This window comes from Alligator sinensis, unplaced genomic scaffold (assembly GCF_000455745.1).
Source record: "Alligator sinensis unplaced genomic scaffold, ASM45574v1 scaffold280_1, whole genome shotgun sequence".
NCBI lineage: Eukaryota > Metazoa > Chordata > Crocodylia > Alligatoridae > Alligator > Alligator sinensis.
The window spans coordinates 841,815-857,654 of NW_005841835.1; the positions used below are offsets into that span (position 1 = coordinate 841,815).

Sequence of the window (15,840 nt, forward strand, 5' to 3'; positions counted from 1 at the left end):
GGATTGTATAAGGGCAAGAGTGGCTAATTTACGGCATGTGTGCTACATGTGGGGCATGCAGCAGACCAGGGAGGAGACAGGCAACTCTATAGCAGATATGAGAGGGAGCAGAAAGTAAAGCAGCAAATCAGGGAAGCAGCACAAGGCAGACAGCAGGAAGCAGAGCAGCAGATTGGGCAGAAATAGAGTAGGGCATGGAAAGCAAAGCAAGCTGATCAGGCAGGAAAAAACAATGGGAGTGGAGAGGCTGTGGAGCCAGTCTTGGGATGCCTGACAAAAAGGTTGGCTCCCACTGATGTCAGGATATCACTAGCAGACAGAAAGCGCTGCCTAATGCCGAGACACAGCTCACTAGCAGCCTTGCCCTCAGGGCAGAAACAGATGTTGCATTTGTCCCACTGCAAGTTGTGCCTGTGTTTGTCCCTGGAAAACAAAATTGTCCCAACACTGGCAGGCACACACATTGCCCTTCCAATCAGGGTTTAGTGAGCAGCCAAATGCACTGCCCCTTTTCAGCCATTGATTCAATGATGCAGTCTCAGGACAACCATTCAGATGTACTTTGCAATGTCCTGGGACAAACTGCTAGCACTTCTTGTTCTGTGAACCATTTTAGTGCTTGTCCATGTCCATTGTCCCAGGACAGCTGAACAACTGCATGTTGTCCCAGGATAAAATGGCTCCTTGGACAAATGCAACCTCTGTTTCTTGCAGAAATGGAGAAGGGGGGAGACAGAGGCATAGGCTGGATGTAACAGACATAACGCTGAGCTGCCAATGCTAGAGTGAGTGGGCCTAGCTGCTGGCACTTCTGTTCTGCCTCACTAGGGAGGTGTGAAGGTCAATGAAGAGTTTGCTAAGACTGAACTGAGGGGCTATTGTGTAGCCTTCAGCAACCACTACTCTCAACTTTCATTTTTTCTGGGAGCAATCAGTGCAACACAGGCTCCTCAGCCACCGACTTAGCCTGCACCCACCTGAGCTATAACCACATGGCTAGCACAGCACAAGGTGGTGGAAAGGCAGTCCCAGCCCTCACATGGGTCTGTGGGACACTAAATAAGTAGCCCAAGGGCAGGACACTCCATATCATATCTCAAGGTTTAGACTACCAGAAAGAAAACACCACAGAAAAATCACCAGCAGAACCAGGCAGGGGAGAAATCAGTCAGTGGTTCTCCAGATAACCCAGAATTCTCTCCTTTCTTATAGCAGGGAACCTAAAGCCCATACCCCTGTTGCCATCCCCCCATGCCAATGCCCTGCTCATAGAATCTAATAACATCTCTCCCCCTGCTTCTTTCTGGGCTTTGGTTGTCTATTATTGGCACACCTTGTCTCCCCTTCCCCACCCCCTTGAGAATATTGTGCTTATTTGCCATTCCTGGATGTAGTTAGAGACACAAGATTCAAGTTTCACAACTCCAGAATTCAGAATCATTTCTGACCTTGTCAACACTGGGGAAGATGTACCTACCTCTGCCCCTATCAAAGGCTACAAATGCCTCTTGGATCTAACAAACAAAGCCATTACCTCTAACTCTCTTCAAGGTAAGGTAATATCTGGGGCCAATTTTGCAAACCGAAGTCAACAAGTTTCAGCCTTTCTCCTGCTACAAGACTATTATTTGACAATATAAAAACCTACAACCAGCTGGATGCTTAACTTGCACTCAGAATAAAATGCATTTAATTAAATTCAACAGAAAAATCAAAACACAGTAAAAATTACTGAACTGACTAGAACAAAATGGCGGGGGGACAGAGTAACCAAGATAAATCATCTTAGGGGAGGATGCCCGAATTCCAGACTCTTGCTACATGGGACACAAGGCCCTGCCTTTAATCACAAGAGAAAAAGCACTAATTTCTCATTTCCAATGAGTGATGGAGGGATTACAAGAAAGAAGTTGGATCTGGGATGTGTAAGGTATACTTCTACCTTTGCAGGTCTCCTACAGCATTTGTTTCACACCCTCTGCACACTAAGAACCTTCACAAGGTAACTCCCAAGATTAAAACCAACAGCTGAAGTGATCTGGGACTAAGTGGAGAACATGACATGATCACACAAAAAGAATAAAAACAGCAGGTTCTTGAGATATCACCAGGAGGTCTGAGGACCACAGCTGATGAACCAAGATCAGAACAAGGTTATGTTAGCCTCTCCCAGGTGTCAGAACCCAGTAATTGAATGCCTATGGCACAGTGGAAAATTCCATTGATTTGATGCCTATACGACAGTGGGAAATTCCGCTATTACATCATAGTGGAAAATTCCAGCACAGGGGAAAATCCCGCCAAGTCCAACGACTGCATGGTTTGAACATGCGCCACCCATTGGCTGGTTCCAAATTATTCCTGCCTGGCGACTAGTAATTGGCTTACGGACCATATAAAAGTTAAAGCAGTTTCCGCCCAAGTTGGAGAACTCCGCATACACCTTGGAGTAGACTTGGCGGACTGATCACCCACCAACGACTCCCCATCACCAACTTACCTGACGTACCCGGTCCCTGCATGCTCGATAAGCCGTTCACTAACATCTCGTTTCGTTCGCGTCAAAGAGCTCTCGTCACATTTGTAACCGTAACCTAAGCCAGTTTCTTTACCTGCACTGTGTTCATCGACGGTGTAAGTAAACAATCTTGTTACAACCAATACGCTCCGGTGCCTAATTCCGCTCCATCAGTCAAAAGTACCCACCTGCCATTTCGGGCTACTGGCCATAGCTCCGCAAGCCACTTGACTGCCACACCAGGGAATTTTCTCCCTCCCCAGGACTCAAAGAATCCATGGAAAGAAAGGAAAAGGCGTATACAGCTTATTATCCTAGTGGAAAAGAAACACCTCTTAAACTTGAACTCAGAGGTTCTTGCCCTCCACCCTCCTCCAAATGATACATCTCAGCATTATTTTGCTTTATACAAGTTCACAAACCAAGACAGGTTTAAAGAAAAAGATATAGATTGTTCCACTGGAGAACCCTTGCCAGAAAGACTGCCCATATAATGTGTAGAAAAAAAATGAGGCAGGGAGGCAGCTACTACAGGCAAATCCAAAGAATCCCCTATAAACGTTAAAACTCTCAGTAGCTGTAAAAGTTTCTGACTTTAGTCAAGTCTCACAAAGACCCTACAGGGCCCAAGCCCTGAATCTTTGATCGCCCCAGAATCCTTTTCAAGTAATAAATTATCCCAACAACCCAGATGCCTAAAAGAAGATTCTACAATAAGATGTCCACAGAAACATAGAGGTTGTCTTAAGCCACAGAAACAGAGTTTTACTCCATTTCTCAATCCTACTAATCGCTTGGCTTTAGTGAGTGGCAGCAAGTTTCATGGGTTAATTGTGTACTTCATGAATGATTCCTTTTAATAGTTTTGTGTTTGTTGTTTCAGTTACAGTTATTATTCTTTGTGAAAAAGGACCATTTGGGTCTTCTTAAAACAGATAGTCTTTTGTGTGTGCCTACAGTAGTATCTTCTCTTTCTGCTTTATTTTCTTTTTTAAAAAAGTGACCAAAGATTTCCAAGTGAGGACAGAGCACTAATTCATAGTGGCATTATAGTATTTTCAGTATTAGTCTCTACTTGTCTCTTAATATAACTTAAGAACCTGTTTGCCCTTTGGCTACAGGAAATCTAGCTTCTTTTCAAGAGAACATACTAGTAAACCACCTTTGGAAAAGTGGGAACTAAAGAGGAGAAAAGCCCAGCAGTATGAAAAGTGTAAGTCCCAGGCCTTCCAAGAGAAACAGATCTTTGAAACCAAGCCCCAGTGACACTGGAAGGGCTTCAGATTTACCTAAGAAACCACTAGAAAGCTGTAGTGTTGAGCTTTATATGCTGATGCTCGAGTTGGAGCTGCAGATGGACTTCTGTGTGTCAGCAAAGGCCAGATATTACTACCTGCCCAAAATAAAGGGCCCACTGACAAGATATTCTCAATGAGTTCCACAGCTGAGACCCTATGTCCTGTGGAAACAGATTAGGAAGACACTTTTTTTCAAAAACACTTCCAGTATCCAACAGAGTAACTATGGAGATGTGACATCAGTCAGCTATGACTCTAAACCAAAAGGATCAACTGCAGCACACTGGGGTGTCAAACACAGCCTACAGGCTGTATCTCACCTATGGTGATGGGTCATCCAGCCCACAGGGCTTCTGCCCATGGCTGTCAGCAGCAAAGGAGTTAACCTCACCAATGGTCAACCCCCTGTTGCTGCAGCTGCCAGAGCCATTGTGTCAGTGTTGCCAGCACCCAAGGTGTGAATGCTGCTAGAGAATTTAGTACTTTCAATCGCAGCTGATGACTAAAATTGGCAGCAGTCAGTAACAGGGGTTAAGCAGCAGTATTCTTAACTCCCTGGCTGTTGGATACATCAGCACAGCGGCTGTGCCAGCTGCAGCCAGAAGCCCCACAGGTCCAAGGGGTGTTCTTTCAGTGCCTGAGACCTAAGTGCTCCACTGAATGTACCATGACTGAATCTTACACTAACACTGGCAAGACAGGGTTTTGTACACAATTAAATAGGTCTAAAGTTTAAAATAACCAAAATGGTAGATGAGGCAACAATTCTGGGGCTACTTGATGTGCCAGTGTAAAATGTTGTTCAGGGCACTAAGACAGTGGAGGAGTGCAGACCAGGTATTGCATGTGCAGCCTTTAACAATGAAATTACTTTAGAGTGATGCCGAAATCGTAAGACCTACAGCAGTACAAAGAAAGAGTCCTTTAAGGAGTAGCTGCTTTCTCTGCTAAGCCTGCAGCTCATCCCCACTGGTACAGGCAGTGTGAAGGAGGAAACAGAAGCACTAGGGCTGCCTGTCCTCTGCTCCTCTCACAGGCTGTACACCTGTTGGATAAGTTCTTTATTTGGATTAGGTAATAACTCCCCTGGCTGTGCTCCAAGAGCGGAATCACTGCCTCTCAATCACACTAACCCCCACAGGCAAACAGTGTACTGGGACAGGCGAAGGCCAGGAATTCATTTCTCACATTCCTCTTCTACAGATGGGGAAGACAGACTGATGAAAAAAGGACTACTCAGGTCATAATCTTTCCCCATAGGACACCTCTTATGATTTGCCTCCCTCTTCTAGCAGTCATCAGGCCATAGTGATAAAACATTAATTGGACTTGCGCAGAGCTTTTTTAGACACAGAGCTCAAGCATTTGAGGGGGTCAGACTCATTATTCCTACTCTACAGAAGGCAGAAAAGCAATTTTCATGAAGGGGTGCAGGATGTTGGTGTCAGGAAAAGACTGGGACTCAAAAGTAACTGGATCCTTGTCCTGCACTCAGTCTAGTAGACTACAGCATACCCACTTAGCTCCTAGCCACTAACACCAATGAAAGGCCCATTCAGAAACCCTGGGTCTTATCCTACCACTCTCAAGACTCATACAGTCATCCCCGTTACAGAATCATACATAGTCCTCTGTTAAGAGCCCCAGGGCATAATAACCACTAATGCAAATTTCTGTGTTGTATTTTGCTTAGAAAAATGAGGGAAAAAAGGGGACTATTCAAGTGGAAGCTTCTAAGAAAGGGGTTCCCTACTGCTTTTCTTTTGTCTTCAAACTCTCTAAGTTTTACATTCAAGGAAAAACCAAGCTCAGGACCTACTAGAGATTCCTTTCTGCCAAATAATAAGTTATACCTGGCACACACATTGTAGCAGCAGAGAAAACCCAGTCTTCCCAGATTTCCAGATCCAAAGGAGGTCAAAAGAGCTCAGATGGACATTGTCTAAAGAGTTACCACCACTATTTCCAGTTTTCCAACCCTTCCCTTACTGCACCCAAACCCCTTCCAAACCTTGCGATTTGGGTCCTTTTTCATAAGCTGTTTCTGGTAGTGGTGCTGGAGAAATGCTGGGAATTGTTACCTTATATATTGAAAAGTACTCAAGAGCAACAAGTCAGCAAGTCTGAGAAGAAGTTCCTGGATGCTGTGCTGCACAGTCTTCTCCATTAACAAGTGAAGGGTAAGCAGCTTAACTTACCTGACTGCTGAGAAGGGCCTGCTGTCCACTATGCGAGTGTCCGACTGAACAGCCCATAAGGACCCGCTAGTGCTAAGTGCTGAGTGGTGACTGGGAGGGGAGGCTGTGTTCCCTTTGCTTATGGCTGCACTTGCCAGGTTCAGGTTTGTAAACTAAAAACAAACAAAAAAAGAGATCAGAAACAACACAGACAAGGGAGCAGCAACAGGTGGTTCTGAATAACATACAGCTAAAGGGACCACCCACTAGTACAGAGTCTTATAATGAAAAGAAGACTTCTGGAGAAATTTTCCTTTCTTCTCTAGAGAAAGGAGGTCCTGAATGGGACTAAAATTGTGCTGGCAGTATGTAGTGGAGTGGGCAACGGCAAAAGGGCAAAAAAAACCCTAGAGACAAAAGACTGATAGTCAAGAACAATGAAACCATGAAAAACCTAATCTGTTTTCAGCCAGACATTCCCCCACCACTTCCCTCTAGCATAGTGCAAATGACCATACCAGCCTCTCTCTGCCCATTTACCATAACCTGGGTCACTGAGCAAGCTCTCTCTATATATGCATATTTATAAATGACCCATCATCATAGGCATCTTCTATACAGATTCAACCAAATTCTATTGCAAATGAGAGACGTTTGCCATCACATCTTTACAAAGCTGTTCATCCATATAAGAAGAGGAATCAATTAATGACTGTTGTTGGGATTGGGGGTGTGGATGGGACCGCCTTTGCTCTAGCAAAATTATAATAAAATTGCAAGTATATTTTAAAATATAAAAATGCATTCAATTGCATCCTTCTCCCATCACCATTTTTGTGCCACTTTTCTTCTTAAGAAAGCAAACTCTTTGAATAATTTCTGTCTGTTAGCATGTCTGAAGAGTACCCAGCACAATAGGCCAATTGTACTGACTGCCATAATATTCAATTATGTAAAAAGCTCTGTTAAAAGCTCTGTTAAAAGAACATTACTAAGGTTGCACAACAAAGCACTGACGATTCAGGAACTGCCAAAATTAAAGCTGTTTGTGGAACTAATTCATCTGCCTTCTGGGCATGCATTATAATACAATCTGCAATTACCTGATCACACAATGTTTTTTTCATGACACCCGTCTCATTCAGAGCACAGAACTCATCTGCTCTGGGGATGAAACAGGGCTATATAGTGAATGAGGCTGTTGTCTATAGGATCCCTGCCCCATTTTTTGTAGCAGCTGAAAGGTATGCAGTGAATGAATCGATGAACTGAGAGAAGGGAAGAGGCAATCTCATAGCTATCTCTGCCACAGAGCTCCTATATGATGATAGCCAAATCACTTAAACAAAATGTTTCACAAGAGATCATTTACTGTGCGTTTCTAAATCCGAATACTTGACTTTGCAACTTTAACGATGTTATTTTTATTTACTTACATGCAATTTCCTAAATTAAAACAAGAACAAAAAATCCATTTGAATGCCATCATATGATATCATATTGACGCACAAAAGGTTTGTCAGCAGGGTTGCAATCTTTATATCCACTGCACTGACCTCTGCTAGTTGAGCAAATGGAGTAGCTGAATGCAGGCATACATGCCATCCCTGATGTGGGTCAATGGGAGGGTTAGTGCACTGGGTGAAATTCAGGAATCTTGGCTTCCATCAAAGGCTCTGTAGGGGAGTGCTTATTAGTGGGCACAGACTCTTCCACCCATCTCCCCTATGCTCGATTCCTCCGGTCTCTTCCTCCTCAACTCCTGTCCAAGTGCTATTCTTCTCACCTAGTCAATCCCAGTCTCCACTCAGTCTCTTGCCCTGTTAATCCTAGTTTCAGTCCTCGGTTATTCTTCTACTCAGCCACTCTACTTTAGACAGTCCTTTGTTTCCTCCTCAGCCAGGCTTTGGACAAATGCATTTTTATCCACTTCAAAAAGGGAGAGAGAGCTACTATTTGGGGAACACAGCTCCCTACCCCATATTCAAGTCAGGCAGCTTTACCATGCTCTCTCAGTCTAGTGCAGGGGTTGGAGTGGCTCACTGGGAATGCAGGAGACAAGACAGCCCGAGAATGAAACAGGGCTAGGGCTGCAGTGGTTCTGCCACACTTGTACTGCTACAGAATCGTTCAAATGTAACTGCATCCGAATTTATACTGGTATCCTCTGATATTGCTACAATTGTTATCTGTCCCTATATGCACCAATCTGTCTTCCTCTATTTCTAATCTCCAGTTGACCCTCCCTCTGCCCGTTCTTTCTATCCCCAATGGAGCCCAGCATCAGTCTCCATCCTCAGGCTCCTTGTCCCAGTTTCTTTTCCCATTAAGTTCCAGATCATCTACTACATCCCAGATCCTTGTCAGACATGTCTCCCTCCAAACACTCTTTTTCTGCCTCACTGGTTTACAGTCTCCCCTCCCAACCTTAGTTTTCCCATTGCCCACTATTCCTTCTTCGACCAATTAACTCCCTCTACCCGATGCATGAGTCAGAATTCAAGTCAAGCAGCTTCCTTTGCCATACCGCCTCAGCCTAGGCAAAGGTTGAAATGGCTCCTTGTGAACACTGAAAACAGGGATCCTTCCGTCTCCTATGGTCCAGAGTTGCAACTGCAGGAAAAGCTCTTTTCAGCCCAAACTGGAGCATCCTTAGTGTGGAGGGATGGGATTTAAGGAATGTTTCCAACGGAATTTAGCTGGTAGGCTATAGCAAGTCTCTAGACAGAGACTAGATTTTCACAGGGATGATAGAAGACACATCCCAGACACAAAATCTACCCAACCCACAAAATTTCAAGTCACTCCTGTCAAATACAAGAAAGGAGTTATAGCTTCTCAAACAGTTGTACCAAAAACATATTTCTACCTAGCCCCCTGCTTGTGGAAGTACCTGAACTGCTTTGGCTAACATTTTCTATAAATAGTCTCTGCTGGCAAAACACCCAGCAGGGAAATTCAGCTCAAATTATAAAAATTAGACCACTGGTTCTCAACCAGGGTGCCTTGAGATCCTTTCAAGGGTGCCAGGGTGCTACACAAGGTTAGCACTCGGGTATGCAAACATGTTTCACAGGATAAACCCAGAGATTTCAAATAAGAATATATAGTGTTAAAAATATTCTGTCCTACTGCAGTCTGAGTTCTCAGCAACCAAAAAACTGCTCTAGTATATTTTGTCAGTCAAAAATGGGTGAAAACTAAGAGCTAGGATTTTCTGAGGGGTGCTACAAATCTTGTAAGGGGTGCCTTGAGTCTAAAAAGGTTGGGAACCGCTGAGTGACATTGTTAAAAGCAATCAAAAAACAAAACAAGAAGCAATCGTACAATGAGAAGCTGGATGACATTGGTACAAAAGTTTCTGCCTCGAAGAACACCCCTTAAGATACTACTTTTGGCTTATGAAACAAAAGTAAAGTGAGAAGGAATTTTCTTACTATGATAGTTCCACCCAAAGAACAAAGCTTAAAAGAACACCTTTTTGGCACCACGGGCAATTTTCTTTCTAACCAATTCAAAATGGATACTGTTTTGTAACATGATAACTCTCTATGGAACTTGAATAAAAATGGTTTTAAAGCCTGTCATTTGTTTCAAATATTGGTCCTGTATCTATAAATTAACCTAGGGCTGCAGTTGCATTTTTTAATGTGTGTAAGGGTACTGTGCCAATAATTCATGTTGAATTCATGCTCATCTCAAATGCTACACTTGTATTCATAAGCACTGTTAAAGCCACTGCTATGCTTTTACCATAGTTATGGCTGCTTAGTTAATTTTGTTTGTCAGTTAGGTGATTGTTATAGTGTATTATTATACTCATCTATTGCTTGTCTTTTACTTATTCCGCTCATGCACCTGCATACCGACAAGTTTTTATTAATCAGTTCAATGGCACTGGCAAATTGTGTCAGGTCATCAACTTTGTTTTCAAGAGTACTTTTGACTATCAGAATACTTTTGCTGCTTCCCACAGCGTTTTATTATATGTGACTACCATCAATTCTTATATAATAAAGGGCTTAAGAATAAAGGGGTTAGTCCATTTGTCTGTCTGTCTGTAACGCTCTTAGAACACTCCGGTTGGTTAGTGAAACAACCAATCAGAGTGTGGAGCACCACCATGACAGCAGGGATGGAGTAGAGGAGGAGAGGCCAGCACCGCTGGCAGAGGGAAGCAGAAGCAACAGTGGGGCAAGCTCCCCTCTCCCCCCACCCCATTCCTGGAAGGTGGCAGCAGTGCGGGGGTGGCGGCACTACATCCCCGCCTCCCCCCATCATTCTTGATGGGCAATTCACTAGTAGTTCTATAATAAGGGAAGTCAACCCCTGTCATGCATGCCAGAGTGTGGTACACAAAGGCATTTTGCTTGGTACTCACACCTCAGTGAAGGGGCTGTGGCTGCGCTGCCACAACAAGTATCGGGCCCTTCACAGCTCCCCCAACATCCACCTCTGGAGCATCTTACAAGTCAAGGTTGTGTTTTTGGCACTCTGCCCAAAAACATTGCCAGCTACTGTCCTATAACACTGACTGAAGCGTTATTTTGATGCTCCAGAAGGTGGTATTAAGGCCTTTTGTAGTACTATGTTAATACTGAATATGTATATTGTGGTAGCAGTTAAAAGCCTCAAACTACATGGACCTCTGTATTAGGTCCTGTACACATTTAATAGTTGATGGAACCTGCCCCCCCAATAACCATACAGTCCTAAAAAGACATGAGACAACAGGTAGATCAGTCCAAAACAAGTGCGCCATGGTGACAAATGCAGTAGGATATATGCAATTCCTAACTAGCTAGTAGCAGGGATCACAACTCTCTTAGAGAAGACTGGTGTTGAGAGGACATCTATTCAACTCTTTCCTCAACACACCAATATCAGGGTGCATTTAGTTATAGCTGTATCACTCCTTCACCCTTAGCAAGCTACTTTGGTACAGTTCTCCCTCTGATAGCCTATCTTTGTTTATTTTAAAGCTGCCTTTCCAGACAAAACAGGTGAACAAATAGCAGATTTCACACATTCCAGCTAGACAGGTGTTTAAATTACAACTGGATTAAATACATGCAACAAATTCAGAGAGAAGGAGAGATTGAGAACACCATAGAAAGTGTGGGGCATATTTGCAGCCAGCCCACCCGGTTAGGTGTAACTGCTTGTTACTGATCCATGCTCTGATAGCTTTCAGCTGCTATAATTAGCCTGTCAGGACTTTGCTTTGGTGAATTCCTGGGGCACCCTGCAACACAATATCTGTGATCAGAAGCTTGGCTCTGATTCTCCTAGTGGTGATAATCATTACTAATCCTCCCACTTACCTAATGAAACTGCCCACACAGCTTCAGATGGAGGGAAGTTTTTTAGCAACAGGTAAGCTTTTACTTGGAAGTTAGGGGACAGTGAAAGGGCAATTTATAGTACCTAGACCAGCGATTCTCAATCAGGGTGTTGCAGCACCCTAGGGTGCCTCGACATCCTTCCAAGGATGACAAGGTGTGCCACACAACGTTAGTTGTTAGGTACAAAAACATGATTTACAAGATAAATCCAGAGATTTCAAATAGGAATCTGTAGCATTAAAAACATTCTGACCCATTGTGGTCTTTGTGTTTCTTGCAACAGAAAATTTGCTCTATTATTTTTCTGTAGTCAAAAATAAGTAAAAACTAGGAGCTGGCATTTTCTGACAGGTACCTTGAGTCTAAAAAGGTTGAGAACCACTGACCTAGACTGGCAGGGCTTAAGCCCCGTCCCACAGGCCAGTCCCTGGTGCCAAAAGGTTGAGCACCACTGACCTAGACCAGGGACTGTAGAAAAGGCTTCTTCCAAAACAACCTACAGAACTCCTTGCACTTAAATATGGAAATATTCCACTAGCAAAATGAATAACTATAAAATTTCACACCTTATGAAGACTTCTAGGTCTGCCATAAAAGCTGAGACTTTAGCACCATGGAAAAGACGGAGCACTTGATCCTGCTACCTTCTGCCAGTGGATAGTGGTTAAAATGAGTAAGCCGTGACATTGCAGTGGGAGGTGAATAAAGGTAAATGGAAGTTAATTTCTTCAAGGGTTCTGCAGCTGCAGATGGGATGACTCCAGATTTCTCTGTGCAGAGCCTATGTTCCAGCACATCTGAAAGATACCTCTTTCCCCAGAACAGAGGGACAAGACTGGAATAGCAGAAGGCTGGAGTTCAGGATAGGGCCATCACCAGAACTAGTCCATTCTAGTCATATATGGTTCCACTGACAGTGTCAGCCTAGTCTGCCCATCTGTCAGCTATTCAAACAAAAAGTTTCACACAGCCCCTCATGCATGGAATGACCTCCCTGTACTGACCTGTAGGAACACCATCCTTTCCTCCAAAAAACCTCCTCAATAGACCACTGATATAATGTTATCTCAAGGGGCAAAGGGCATTTACCAACACTTTACTGATAAAAAAAATACTGCAAACAAGTGCGTGTAGAACGGGGGGCTGGGCGGGGCACAAAATCCAGCCCGCCAGGCCATTCTATCCAGCCTGCAGGGGCCCCTAAAAAATGTTTTTTAATTAATATTAATTTGCCATGGAACCCATCAAAGCTGACAAGGGACGGGCAGTAGGACCCAGGGGAAGCCTCAGCAGGACTGAACAGCCCTGCCCACCCCCAGCCATTTCACTCACTTCCTGCTCCAGCAACACCTGGCTGCCCCCTACATCCCTGGACCCGGGGAACACGGGGTGGCACTGGTACGTGTGTGTGTGTGTATGGGGGGGGGGGGCACACGTGTGCCGAGGCAGAGCATGTGCATGTTCATAGCCTGAGTCCAACACGCACACCCCACCATACATGTGCACCCACACCCCCTTCACACTGCCATACATGCAGACCCCCCACATCTCCCCACACACCCAGCCCCTCACAAACCCCATACCCACCCACACCCCACATATCCACACACACCCCCACATGCACAGCCTCCACAAGCCTATACCCCCCGCAATATACAAGAGTAAAACTTCATTTTAAGCTATTGTGCAATCACCTCTATATATGCTACACAAATGCATGTAAATCAGGACAAAATATTTTTTTAAACCAAATTAATGAATACTGTACGTGTTCACTTTTTAGAATATAATTTGGTATTTTTCTGGTTCCGAGATGGCAAAACCTCTTGCTGAAAGGAGTACTTCCGGGGGGCAAGGGAAGGGAGGGACTTCTGGTGGCAAAGATCAGAGGTTAGGGGGCAGGACTTCCAATCACAAGATAGCAACCAGGGGTGGGGCATCTGTCAAGGGGCAGGGCTACCAATGCGGCCCTCAAGAGCTTGCCAAAACTCGGCAAGCAGCCTTCTGCCCAAAATAATTGCCCGCCCCTGGTGTAGAAGCTGTATTTATTTGACTGAATCTCTCCTCCTCTTTCCTTCAAGGAGCAATCAATCATTTGGACTGGAAATTCTGGGTGATATAATAATGTGACTACTGTTTATTAATTTGTTCCACACTGCAGATCAGTATTGCATTTTCCAAGCCTCACTATAGAGCTGCCATATGCATTTCTGGCCAAAGCCAAGCCTAAGTTGGCCCAACACTGATCCCAGTTCCTCCAGTAATAGCGGAGCCAGCCCGTCTGCCTCGCCTTCCTCAATGCTTTGAGATGCCAGAATCCAACAGGCCATCACAGCGTGGGAAACATCATTGGATCTTAACTTGCCTCTTTTCTGGAGAGCAAAAGGAAACCCCAAACCACCAACCTCTTACTAAACCCACAGCTCTAACTGTTTGAATAGTGGCACGAAATACACTCAAGTAAAAACCTTTCAGGGAAACCACGTGGTGTACACACTCCTCCAGGGTCATCCTCTCATAACCCAGGTCAACTTGCTGGCCACACCCAGCCAGTACAAATCTACTCTAAGGCAGTTTCATTTTGTGCACAGATCTGCACTTGAAAAGACCAGCCAGAAAAAATGAGAACTGGGCTTACAGGGCTGGGAGGTGCGAAATCTGTGCGCGCACCAAGCCTGATCTGGCCAAAGGCCTGTGACATTCCTTCTCTGCTCACTGAGCTTACCATCTTACAGAATATACATATGCATACAGAGCACAAGTGTTCCAGTCTCCAGAAAACGTTCCAGACAAAGACCTGCCAGAGACATTCCTGGGAAACCTGACAAACTCAAAGTTTCCTTTGTAGCGTCTCCAGCGTATGAATCCATTTAACAATATAAAAAAATAAAATAAAAAAATGCTGCTGTGGATGGCTGAAATCGCTTTTTGCTTCTCCTAAAGAGTCAGGCTCTCATATAAGCAATCTCTGCCTCAGAACTTCCCAGTGGGAGTGATTTTGATAGGGCACAGCAGCCAAATGTTTGATGATCAGGATGTAATCCTTCACATGAGGTCTTAGCTGTTCAGGCTGGCCCATTTGGTGATTATCTGCCAACTGCAGGGCTTGCTTCACCATAACAAAAGCCTCTGCTCCCAATCTCTTTGGAGCCTCAGAGCAGCAGGATAGGCTTAATTCCTGAACTGCAGAAACCACACTGACATTGTCTCCTCCTACAACCTCTGCTGAGACTAGTAATATTATTGCTGATGCTACAAGTCAGCACTGTTAGAAGTAACCCCAGTCTCTGTGTGAACAGCTTGAGGCTGAGTAGCATAGGGGGGCCCTGCAATCCTGCAGAGAACAGTTTTGAAAGACAGAGATCCGGAAAAGCCCAGACTTTATCCCTACTGTCTTCTTCCTTTTTTTTTTTTTTGGTTGTGAAATAAGCTCTCAAACTTTCTGGGAAGATGCCCTCCATTCTCTATTCCTGCACCCCTAAGGAAGAAAGCTATATACAACAAGCCAAAGGGTTATTCAAAGAACACAGGCAGTCTGAGACTCCATGAGACAGGTTTAGCACAGCAACGTACTAGGCACTGGCTATAACACAGCTGTACTTGGATTTCATCTATTTTCCAAGTGTTGTGGTCTCAGTTTAATTTCTGTTTAGCCTTCCTAAAACACTCTACTCAGGTCTGGGATGGAAGGAGCTAGATATTAACTGGGATCTGAGCAGTGTATGTATACCTGAGCAGTGTAAACATGGAGTTTATTTTGTGGACACGTAGGACAAGGGGGCCTCAGGCTGTTCATTTGAGAGAGAGGTAGTGCAGAGAGGAGATGTAAAGCCCTGGGTGAGATCACTGCTGTAGTTGATACCCAAATGAAGGGCCTTATTCTGGGATGGTCTTTAGCAGACAATTCCCACAAGGTCACCCTGGGCCACTGCATGCTGGCCATGCTACGCCCCTCCCCTAGAGGTCCAATAAGCTCAGCTGGGTTTTGCTAATTTTCACTTTCTCTCCAAATGAAAAATATCTAGCAAGAAAAGTGCCTCATCCCCTTGAAGATCTGTCAGCACATTTGCAGGAGACCTGACTGCTGGATCCCGGGTACTGGCAGGCTGTACAGCAGAGACAGAGACAGCTCATTCTGGCCTTTGCCTGGGTGGTCTGATGTTATCCCTTTGATTAAGCTCTCTGGCTAGAGGAACTGGAGCTATTCCTAATGATAGCCAAATCCTGAAATCTCACTCTCCCTTGCGGAGAAGGGCAGAGCTCCCACCAGGCTTCCCCTCCTCCTCACAAAGCAGGACCAATTCAACACATTCTTCTGTTCACTAACATGAATAACCACAAAGTGCTACAGCCTGGTAGATATCAGCAACAGCCCTCATGCCAGCCAGTGATAGAGACCTCCCACAGATCCAAAGCTTCAGGAGCATTATTTACCTCACTTTTTTTTAATCTGACACCATATTTTAGAGAATTCACAGTATTTGGGGAGGGGGGGGGGGGTG

At 44.6% G+C, this 15,840-nt stretch overlaps 1 protein-coding gene across 10 annotated transcripts in view; it reads right to left on the reverse strand.

Moving 5' to 3' along the window:
* The window catches only part of TTLL5 (tubulin tyrosine ligase like 5), a 178,375-nt gene that overhangs the window by 68,944 nt on the left and 93,591 nt on the right, over positions 1-15,840 (reverse strand). For all 10 annotated transcript variants that reach the window (XR_003093381.1, XM_025200719.1, XM_025200705.1 and 7 more), the window contains one exon: positions 6,015-6,166. Coding sequence is in view for 9 of the 10 variants with exons in the window: in XM_025200719.1 (XP_025056504.1) it covers positions 6,015-6,166 (152 nt within the window). In the remaining variant the exon portion in view is untranslated. The remainder of the gene's footprint in view (positions 1-6,014; positions 6,167-15,840) is intronic.